This window comes from Callionymus lyra, chromosome 9 (genome assembly GCF_982586985.1).
Source record: "Callionymus lyra chromosome 9, fCalLyr1.hap1.1, whole genome shotgun sequence".
Taxonomy (NCBI): Eukaryota; Metazoa; Chordata; class Actinopteri; order Syngnathiformes; family Callionymidae; genus Callionymus; species Callionymus lyra.
In genome coordinates, this window is record NC_141826.1 from 26,555,058 (window position 1) to 26,566,396 (window position 11,339).

At 37.6% G+C, this 11,339-nt stretch overlaps 1 protein-coding gene across 5 annotated transcripts; it reads right to left on the bottom strand.

Moving 5' to 3' along the window:
• Nucleotides 1-1,375: 1,375 nt before the first annotated feature.
• Nucleotides 1,376-10,245, bottom strand: rab41 (RAB41, member RAS oncogene family). Of its 5 annotated transcripts, XR_015712868.1 has the most exons (9): nt 10,087-10,245; nt 9,072-9,130; nt 7,664-7,717; nt 6,819-6,924; nt 6,462-6,573; nt 5,548-5,641; nt 5,112-5,205; nt 3,973-4,039; nt 2,788-2,866 (listed from the first exon to the last, which is right to left on the bottom strand). XR_015712868.1 is itself a non-coding variant. In XM_087799595.1 (8 exons), the coding sequence occupies exons 1-8, from the start codon at nt 10,163-10,165 to the stop codon at nt 2,802-2,804; spliced, it is 636 nt and encodes a 211-aa protein (XP_087655721.1). In that variant the 5' UTR covers nt 10,166-10,245; the 3' UTR covers nt 1,376-2,801. The 5 variants fall into 5 exon arrangements, 4 of the variants coding, with proteins under 4 accessions (XP_087655721.1, XP_087655722.1, XP_087655723.1 ...); XM_087799595.1 differs by lacking the exon at nt 5,548-5,641 and having other exon boundaries at nt 1,376-2,866; XM_087799596.1 differs by lacking the exon at nt 5,112-5,205 and having other exon boundaries at nt 1,376-2,866.
• Between the last annotated feature and the right edge of the window lie 1,094 nt (nt 10,246-11,339).

Genomic DNA, 11,339 nt, shown 5'->3' on the forward strand with positions numbered 1-11,339 from the left:
AGTTTGTAAATTTGATTCGAGTTTGTAAATGTGTCTAAAGTTTGTTAATTTGATTTAATAGATTGTAACTGTGTCTAAAAAGTTTGTAAATGTGTTTCAAGAGTCTGTAAAAGTGTTTCAAGAGTTTGTAAATGTCTCTAAAAAGTTTGTAAATTTGATTCGAGTTTGTAAATGTGTCTAAAGTTTGTCAATTTAATAGATTGTAACTGTGTCTGAAAAGTTTTTAAATGTGTTTCAAGAGTTTGTAAATGTTTCAAGAGTTTGTAAATGTGTCTAAAAAGTTTGTAAATTTGATTCGAGTTTGTAAATGTGTCTAAAGTTTGTTAATTTGATTTAATAGATTGTAACTGTGTCTAAAAAGTTTGTAAATGTGTTTCAAGAGTCTGTAAAAGTGTTTCAAGAGTTTGTAAATGTCTCTAAAAAGTTTGTAAATTTGATTCGAGTTTGTAAATGTGTCTAAAGTTTGTTAATTTAATAGATTGTAACTGTGTCTGAAAAGTTTTTAAATGTGTTTCAAGAGTTTGTAAATGTTTCAAGAGTTTGTAAATGTGTCTAAAAAGTTTGTAAATTTGATTCGAGTTTGTAAATGTGTCTAAAGTTTGTTAATTTGATTTAATAGATTGTAACTGTGTCTAAAAAGTTTGTAAATGTGTTTCAAGAGTCTGTAAAAGTGTTTCAAGAGTTTGTAAATGTCTCTAAAAAGTTTGTAAATTTGATTCGAGTTTGTAAATGTGTCTAAAGTTTGTTAATTTAATAGATTGTAACTGTGTCTGAAAAGTTTTTAAATGTGTTTCAAGAGTTTGTAAATGTGTCAAGAGTTTGTAAATGTGTCTAAAAAGTTTGTAAATTTGATTCAAGAGGTGGAAAAGTGTCTAAAGTTTGTTAATTTGATTTAAATATATTGTAACTGTGTCTAAAAAGTTTGTAAATGTGTTTCAAGAGTTTGTAAATGTGTCTAAAGTTTGTTAATTTGATTTAATAGATTGTAACTGTGTCTAAAAAGTTTGTAAATTTGCTTCAAGAGTTTGTAAATGTGTCTAAAGTTTGTAAATTTGATTCAAGTTTGTAAAAGTGTGTCAAGAGTTTCTAAATGTGTCTAAAGTTTGTTCATTTTATTTAATAGATTTTAACTGTGTCTGAAAAGTTTGTAAATGTGTCTAAAAAGTGTGTACATTTGATTTTGAACTCCCGAGCCACCGTACTGGTCAATGTGGTAATAGATTGTTTGAATAAACGTTCAGTAACAGAAATAATGCTCAAGAAGGTGTTTTTCAAACCACGTGGACACAAAGAATGCGACTCGTCGTTCATGTTGAAATACGTGTTACATCAGCAGTTTCACTCGAGCCAGTGTCGTCACAGATGATTGACACCATTCAACGTTGGTGAAATATCTTTATTTGTTCCATGTGACAGGCCTACAGTCGTGTTTCACTGACTCTCCTTTTAAACATCAGATAATAGTTGAACACAAACACGAGTAGACAGCAGTTGTTGTTTTCTTCTTTGAAATGGACACGATCCAGAATAACAAAGAATTTAAGTCTGGAGGCTGAGAAGAGCGGTTAAAATGTGCAGTAATTAAATAGTTAAAATCACCTTGTAAGTCTAACTAAGCTGCAGCACATGGTTGGCAGGTTAGTGTGTGTGTGTGTGTGTAAGTGTGTGTGTAAGTGTGTGTGTAGGTGTGTGTGCGTGTGACTGATCGCACAAACTTATAAGACAAGAAAACATCGTGGCCCAGCAGATACCAAATCAAAACAAAGACATGCATCTCATGGATTTTTGGTCAAGCGTACAATGTTATTTATATGTCGAGTAACAAAATAAATAAACACATAAAACCCAAACAAGCAAAAGTATCTGCGATGTTTGTACAGCAGGAGTGTTAGTCGGCGGCTCTCGGAACCAAGAAGCGGGTGTTCTCTCTCTCGATTCCCTCAACCAACAAGGCATCTGTGTTGTTGTCCCAGTGTGCAGGGGGAGCATGCTGTTCTAGTTCTAGTGAGGGATCAATGAACCGAGGGACGAGTCCTCGCCGGAGTCAACGAGTCAACATCTACGACTACAGATATGTTCGGGTCAGCGAAGTGGTCGTCCCGGCTAGAAGTGTCTAGAAGTGTCTAGAAGCGCCTAGAAGCGTCTAGAACCGTCTAGAAGCGCCTAGAAGCGTCTAGAAGCGCCTAGAAGCATCTAGAAGCGCCTAGAAGCGCCTAGAAGCGCCTAGAAGCATCTAGAAGCGCCTAGAAGCGCCTAGAAGCGCCTAGAAGCGCCTAGAAGCATCTAGAAGCGTCTAGAAGCGCCTAGAAGCGCCTAGAAGTGTCTAGAAGCGTCTAGAACCGTCTAGAACCGTCTAGAAGCGCCTAGAAGCGTCTAGAAGTGTCTAGAAGCGCCTAGAAGCGTCTAGAAGCGCCTAGAAGCGTCTAGAAGCGCCTAGAAGCGCCTAGAAGCGCCTAGAAGCGTCGCCTCCTCCACGTACGACGCAAGCGCGCTCTGAAGGAAACGAGATCATCTCACGCTATAACAATATTGACAACGTCACTAAGAATGTGTGCAAATAAACCCGGAAGCGTTAATTCAGTCGGCGAGCGTCGATGATGATGATGATGATGATGCCATGCAGCCGGAGGACGATCGCCGTGGCAACGTGTGACGGTTATTTTTGAAGACGGTGATGCACATCAGCACGGTTACTCCGAGAAGTCACTGAGTGGAGGGTGAGGAGGGGGGAGGAGGGGGAGGAGCGAGAGAGTGGCCACTGAGAGACAAGCTGTTGGCGGGCGGGGGGGAGGCGAGCTGGACTAGCACGAGCAGCTGCTCTCCGTCACCGTCATCTCGGGCTGCTTCTCTAGTTTGATGTCGATCACTGGAGGGTCGGTCAGGAAAGATGACTCGACGACGTCACAAACATTTCAAGGATTATTTCAACACTTTAGACTTTATTAGTAACTTTTTCAGCTTCTCTCAGTGTAAACTGTGTTCCTGATGTTTGAAGTCGCTTTATAGTCATTTTATAGTTTATTACCGTCGATGCTCGTCATAAAAGGATGAGACAAATAAACGCAAACATTAAATTATAATCCTTTTCCCCCCCTTTTGTTAAATTATAACAATCTTTTGGTTTAATTCAAATTATTGCGATATCTTTTCCCCCCCAAGATATCAAAAGCCAACAGCTCTGTATCGATATTTAACAAAAGTGTATTTATTTTCTTTTGACATTTTTATTCATAGTAATTATATGGTTTGTGTTTTAAAATCATTCCATTTTTTTTTTAAATGAACAATTAACAGTCAAATACTCAAAGTGTTTATTCATTTGTGTGCCGTGATTAAAACCTTGCGACAACAAACCCAGAAAGAAACTCCAGCAGCTTCTGAAGCTGATGTTTGGTTTCATCAGTGACGCGTCGATGAGACTCGTAAGAAAGTAACATGAGTCTCTGATCTGCAGTTTGAAATCTGGACTTTTACTCGTGTTCATCTAATTTGTCTGATATTAAGATGTAACTGCGTCGAATGTTTACCGAGGATTGTTTTTGTACAAATAAATGATTTTAAACAAACAATATATTGTTGTTCCTATTATTATTATTACATTATTATTATTATTATTATAATTATTATCCGTCCTTTAATTGAATGAACATCTTTGTAGTTCCTCAGTTGAAGATGATTTTAAACATGAAGAGGCTCTAGAAACATAATTGAGGACATTATTACAATGAAAATAAAGATTATCCTAAAAACACTTAAACGTCTTGAGAAGATTTATTAGTTTTAATCATGTTTGATTTACTAATTAACTTTTGTTGGGATTTATGTGAAACAATTCATCTCCAGACATTGATGTTGGCATTTAAATGTTTTTAAATATATGTATTTGCGATGAAGTAACGCTGCTGGAGTGAAAGAACCGTAAAGAAGAGAGTGATGATCGTGAGTCATTTAAAGACTCTAAAGAAAGGATACTGTCCTCTTTGCTCTTCTCTGGTGCGTTGTCCATCCCCGGCAGAGCAGCAGCGACTCGGCGGAACAGCTGCGAACACAATCGACTTTTAGAAAATCTATGATACTTTCACGACTCAAACGTTTCTAGCTTGAGAAAAGAGAAACACTATGTTTGGAACACGTGGACTTAAGGTGCTCGACTCAAATGATTCTCATGAAGACTTTGTTGAAGCAGATTCAGAATTTATCATTAGAAGCAAACACTGTGAGAGTTCATCGAGTTCACATACCGGGTAGAAAACATACTTTCATGCATTTGTTTTTACCAGAAAGATGGACATAACTATCAAACGGTGTAGATTTACGCCCGATTTTGAACCGTATTTAACCACTTGATGATGAAACAAACAACTCTAGTTGAGGATTTCTGTGAGATCCACGTCAAAGTGTTTCTTTTCAGAGAAAGACTAAACAAAACAAGCCACGGAGGCGAGACTAGAGCGTTTTAAATCATGTATAAACGTTTTCATGCAGTCAGAGCTGGTGACGTGAAGAACATCTACACAGTGGTGTTTATTCCGGGGGTTACGTTCCAAAAACCTTAATTTTTTACTTCTTTAAATTAAGAACTTTTATTTCAACTTGCAAAAATCAATAACTTTCTCAGTAACAGTGACCTGAACAGCTCCCACAACGCTTTGCCGCCCAGCCGACCAATCACAGCTGTCGATCAATCCTGACATAGCAACATAGAATTAAAAAAAATGATTGTAGCGTCCGGTTGTCATTAAATAGATCGGTGTGGAGAAAGGCATCATGGGAGTTCACCGTTTTGTTGCACGATAAGTAAGTTGTGTGTAGTAGTTCTCTCTCTAAATGATGTTGTTGTGTTCAAGTGTAACTGCTGTATGTTTGTAACACAGCGAACAAAGACAAGAAGCTTTGATACAACTGGACAGAAGACTAGAGCATTCAAACGTGAACAGTTCCACATAAATCCAACATGAATCTTCTACATGCAGATGGAAGATCATCAGATCGGTTGACCCGGGGCGGCCAAGAGAAGTGAGAGAGGCGAGGCCGACACACACACACACACACACACACACACACACACACACACACACACACTCAACTACCGTGAACAGCAGAGTCTCTACCTGTTTGACATTGTAGCCAGTCTTTGCGCTGGTTTCAATGAACATGACATTCAGTTCCTTAGCTCTCTGCTCGCCCTCCTCCGTGGTGATCTGTCTGCTCAGGTGAAGGCAGAGAGGGACGAACAGACAGGTATGGAAGGAGCCGACAGAGGAGGAGGAGGAAGAGAGAAGCAGAGGTTTGCTCAACGTTTAAATCGTCTTTTGGTGAGAGAAAAGAAAAGTGTTAGTGAAGTTATAATCGACGCTGAAGGTGGATCGAAGAGAAGGATGAAAGGAAAGAGAGATCATTCAAACCAGTCGCTCACATCACGACAGCATGGAGGAGCTGGACCTTCCTGACCTACACATGACCTCTGACCCATGTATAGATACATATAGATAGATAGATATATAGGACTAGTTTCCCAGAGAACGCCTGCTGCGTCTAGACACCAACCTGTTTGACGTTATAACCAGCCTTGGCACTCGTCTCTATGTACATCACATTGAGCTCGCGAGCTTTCCTCTCTGCCGCCTCAACAGACACTTGCCTGCCGGGGTCCCGGGGAAGGGAGTGATGAAATGAAGGAAAGACACGTAAACAAATAACAAAATAAATCAAAATGACACGGAGAAAATGGATTAGGAGAAGACACTCAAAAGAAAATTAAGGAAAATAAGTGCAGTATAAAAACAACTACAATGATTTAGGTGCCTTTTGTGTTATTTTAAAATGCGACAATGGAATATTTACACATGAACAGAGGAAAATGGAAAACTGAGAAATGAATTCAGAGTTTAAAACGTAATGTTACAAGAACGTTTTTGACAACATTCAAATGTTTTAAAACAATAAGTGTGTTTTTCTGATTTGATTTACTTAATCATGCACATTACTGTCAAATACATCTTTTTAAAATCCACATTCACAAGTCATCTTCACTAATATTCAATACTTAAGTATTCAATAACAGTTCCTTTAAAACACATACGTTAAGGTAAAACAACACTGACGTATTAAAGGAGAACCTCTTGTTAAATGCAAGAGTCGTCGCGGCTCCTTCAGATCACACCACACGTCTACACATCGACAGTGACTTGAGAAAGTGATCGAATGAGGAAGTGAGGACAGAAAGTCAACTCATGGGTAGATTAACTGTAACTGAAAGAACTGACAGTAGCTTAACTTGACAACTTCACGTTCTATTGTTTACTGTTCAGTGACCTTTTTAAAGAGTTTGTTCAACCAAACGGACCAGGATCAGGGTTTAGGAACAGGTTGGTTAGGAACAGAACGAACATTCTGTGAGGATGTAACATGTCTGACGTGTCTCTAGTCGTACATGAACGACAACACGTGTGACAACGTACCTCTTATCTGCCAGGTCCGTTTTGTTTCCGACGAGCATGATAATGACATCACTTCCCCTCTCTGTTCTGACATCATCAATCCACTTTGACGTTTGTTGGAATGAATTTAAATCTGCAGATCCAAACAAAAGAAAAAGGTGTCAAAACGCCGCCGTTCCTGGTGTTTTCAGTTCAGTTTAATGAGCATTTTAGTGTTTCACACAACTTGAACATTACTTGTGTGTTAGTAGGAAACTGGTCAGCAATCAAAAGTGTAAAGGAAAGAACAGGCACAGACTTGATAAAAAAAATAGGTTTTCATATCATCCCCCCTCTAGACCTAAGACTAATCTAGAAGAAAGTTCATCCCTGACTCACTGGTGATGTCATAAACTACCACTGCAATGGTAGAGTCGCGGATGTAGCTGGGAATAAGGCTACGAAAACGCTCCTGTCCAGCAGTGTCCCACAGCTGGAGTCGGACCTGAGGAGTGGAACGGAGCAGAAGAAAAAAAGGATTTGGAGATAAAGAGGTGACAGGCAGGTTTTTAAAAGTGGAAACTGGACGACACATAAAGGAACTGCGAGCTAAGCAGTGGAGATGAAGGTGACTGTTGATGGAGGATGAGGGAAATCACTGCGATGCAGCAGAGTGGAAGATGAGCAACACGGAGGGATTTTAAAGAAGACCTCGCTGATTCATTCTTTTGACATTTGCCTATTCTGTGCCCAGGAAGAGTTAGTCCCTTGAAACGAGAGACCAGGGAGCCCACTCAGCGTTAGTATCACCCGGGATGTGGCAAACATATGCAACTATGTCTGCATGGATCATAGTGAGCAGAGAAATCAAACCTTTTTCATGCCCTTGCACTAGTGTTCAGGCAAAACTATGATACCTACTGGCTATGTCATAAACCACGACAGCAGCAGCTGAGTCGCGGATGTAACTGGGGATGAGGCTGCGGAAACGCTCCTGCCCGGCCGTGTCCCAGAGCTGCAGCCGGATCTGTGGCCAGCCGTGAAAATGTGCGCGGGAGAAGAAGCGTTTATGACCATGAAGGGGATGAAAGAAACAAAAATGATGCAAACCAAAACATGAGGAGAGGAAGAACTTCAAATACACGAAAATGATATTAAATGGTGGATCAGAAGGTGGGTGTAACATGGAGAGCTGGAGCAAGTGTTGACAGTTTTTGATTGAAATGATTATAAAACACACTCACCGTGCGATCTTCTAAATACATGGTTTTAGACAGAAAGTCAATCCCAATGGTTGCCTACGGGAGAGAAAATGTTTTAAAACATTTAGTGACAGAAGCATTTCACATCTAAACAAGGGAAAATAGTAACACTTATTTTATTTATGGGAGACAACTGCAGACAAAGAGAATATGTGGAGAATTAATGCTGAAAATAAATGAATATTTTCCCTTAGAAATCCATGAAACCAACTTAAAATGTATTTTTGAACAAATGTTCCACTAGCCATTTTGGTCAAAACTGTAATTCAATATTTTATATTGAATCAACATTGTGATTTAGAACGTTGTACCACATATTTGAAGCTTTTTTTAGACAAACATTGCACATTGTGAGTATTAACGGATTATAAAGCTTTGAAGAACAAATATAACTATGCGACTCAAGAATATTAACGGACTCACTAAATCATATCCCATTGTTAAATCTAATAAGTGTAAAACCAACAGTTACATTTATCAGAGGGATTCCTTGGAATAAAGACATCAGTGTGTGTGAATGGCTGTCAAAGCGCTTTGTGACCCTGGTCTAGAAAGCGCTATATAAATAGAGATTATTATTATTATTATTATTATTTATGAAAATACCCTGCAAACGTTTTTCTATATCAGATAAAAGCTTAAAAAGTTTTGTATGAAAATCAGCGTTTCTTAAACATTGCGTTTAGAGAAATGTATTTCTATAAATGTTTTATTACAGGCGCTGTCCAGTTCAGATGCAATACATAAATAAGTAGATGATGGTAAATAATTACCCAGGAGTTCATTGAACGATAGTTCATCAACTAGTTCATAAATTGGCCATAAGTGAAGTGAACGTAGTGTATTTACCCTGATGAACACTTCAGTGAAAGTCTCACTCTCTGTTGATTTTATTTTTATACGCCCACTTTAATGTAGGAGTCACTGATTTGATTGTATTTGCATTTATTTAATTCATTCCATTTTTTCTGCAATCCATAACAACAAATGCATTCATTTGTTGTTTATCTCTGTGTACTTTTATTGTTTCTGAAAAGACATGTGAAATCTCTTTTAAATGTAAAAAAGATATACAAATTGCAAACTTTGATTCCATATATGCTTTTGAATAAGAAGAGCTTGTAGTGACATATAGAAAAAGAGAACTACGAACTAGTTCATCGATTGAGCTGTAAACATTTGAACAATGAGTTATGAATGATGAACTGAACTAGTTCACATAGAAAGGGAACTTTCCAAACACTGTAATAACCATCTGCGGAAGTAATTTACACCTTTAAAACCCCCCACCCAAGTTTAGATGACATTAATGTATGTGAATCTAATGCTTCAACAGTCACATGTCTTTAATATCTCCAAGAAGATGAAACCATGCTGGGTTTGAATGTACCTGATAAGTGTTGTCGAAGCTGTCGTACATGAACCTGGTGATGAGTGAGGTCTTCCCAACTGTAGGCAGAAACAAAACATTTTTTATTCAGGAGTCTGTGTCAACGTTAAACCAGTTGAAATGACAGCATAAGATGATGTTTTTCTCTCGTTAAATCTCCACGTTCGTCGTCAGGACTTGAAGGCATCACCAGCCTGGACTCCATGAACCCACACGCTGAGCTGGCAGTATGGGTGGAGCCACAACATCTGAGGCCAAACTGAAGACGTGTAACAATCTCGAAAAAAGATCGTCTTAGAACGTAAAGATCGTGAAGAATTAAAACCGTATTACTTTTGTAGGCACATAGTGACAATGAAGAAATGTTTATCTCTGTAAACGTAGACGAAAAAGGCCGAATGGTTCCGATCAGCTGGTCGACGTGGCTTCGAGAGATGCTGCCATTCAAGACTGACAGCTTAGTTTGATCTGTTTCTACTCGTTACACAGACTTCATGAGAGATTTAAAGTAGATCCAGAACATCCTCTCGGTGTGTTTGAACAGAACAACATTGACAACAGAATCGAAGCTGATCCTGGCTAGCAAGTCCAGGCTGGTTCCGTCGTTCAGATTCTAATAAAAACACTCACCTAAAGGCAACAATTCTTGACATTTTTTTGTTCATCTCGGATCCGTTTAACCTCCCAAATCAAAGCTATTCTCAAAACAACGTTTCCACGAAGACAGCGATGATGTTCTGGTTTGCTAGCATTAGCTTCTACCGCTAGCATGCTAAGCAATGACATCATCGTATTTCAAAAGATAAATAAATTAAAACTACTATCACACATGTATTCTTAGTACAACTACATCACAGATAAGCTACACTTAACTTTAACTACAACCCGCTCGACATATTTTAAGACATTCTCTCATTTAGAATCCAGCGAACTGAATGGACTGGTTAGCTTGTAGCCAAGCGTTAGCATCATCGTCCCAACTTCATCTATTTACTAACATAAACCACTAACTTACCACTCTGTTCGCCCAGGAAGACGAGCTTGAACTTTCGGAGAGGATTACCAAATTCTCCGCCGCCAGTTGTGGTTGACATTTTGTGTCAAATGGTAAACGGCGAGTTAGCGAAGCTGTGCTAGTTGACGTCTAGACTGGAGGAGCGAGTGTGAGCAGCGTCTCTTCAAACCGCCTCAGAGGAAACAGCGCCACCGCGAGGCCTCTCGTGGACGCGCAGGTGTAACCCGCTAGTTTTTTATCGTCTAATAAAATCGAATAAACTATACATAGAATCTATAATCCTTCTTTTATTAGTTCTTGAACTTGTAGTAAGATAAATAAAACAAATATAGTTTTACTGCACGTTGAATGTATCATTTTTTTTATTATAAACATTTATGCATTTATACGTCCAATAAAAAAACAATAATTTCTAAATTAAAAGCAAATATTTATAATTAAAACACTTCAACCTCAATTGTCATTTATATTCAGATAAAACATTTGCTGGTTCTACTATTATATTAGCTATATTTATTCACAGAAAAAAAGGTTTTAATTTCAAGATTCAATATGTTTTAAATAAGCGACGCACGTCCAGTTGTACATTGTCGATATCTTACTAAATTATTTTTTTATCCAGTATTTTTTGGTGTGAAAATAGAATCTGAAATTGTTATTTTATTCGTTACTTAAACGTGAAGTAGTAAAAACTAAACAGACACTTGTGTGTCTATCATTTTTATTCACATTTATCCATCAAAAAATAAACCAAATATTGGAATAAACAGCATTTTTTTTTTAAACACAAAGTTTGTCTCACTTTTCATTTGGATTCAGACTAAATATTTCATTGGTCTACTGTTATGTTATCTATATTTATTATATTAATATTAACAAACGCTCTCATTTAAAAAAACAAGCTGTGTTTACAAAATCATTGTGTATCATTTATATTTGTTTGTCCAACAAAAAACAAGACTTTGGTCATTAAAATCAAGTAAAAATGTTATTTAGATCCAGTGAAATATTTCATGCTTCTCCAATTATATTATTCAAAGTTCATTACAAAGGAAAACATTTGTATTACAGGGTTTTGTGGCTTTTAAGAAACGGTGTACAAAATACTGTACTTGAAGACATAAATTAAATTTTGTTTAGCACTTTATACAATACATTTAAATCCAGTAGTTTCTATAGAGTTATGTTGTCAACTGTGACAATAAAATCTCTAATTACTATTTTATTAATGATTAAACTTGGAGATAAAAAAA

Bases quoted from the DNA above. Each gene is read 5' to 3' on its own strand.
- rab41 (XM_087799595.1), bottom strand. From the start codon at position 10,165: ATGTCAACCACAACTGGCGGCGGAGAATTTGGTAATCCTCTCCGAAAG. The intron at 7,718-9,071 runs GTACATTCAAAC...TCTCTCCCGTAG, and splicing joins GCTTCGACAACACTTATCAG to GCAACCATTGGGATTGACTT. The intron at 6,574-6,818 runs GTGAGTCAGGGA...TTGGATCTGCAG, and splicing joins GGTAGTTTATGACATCACCA to ATTTAAATTCATTCCAACAA.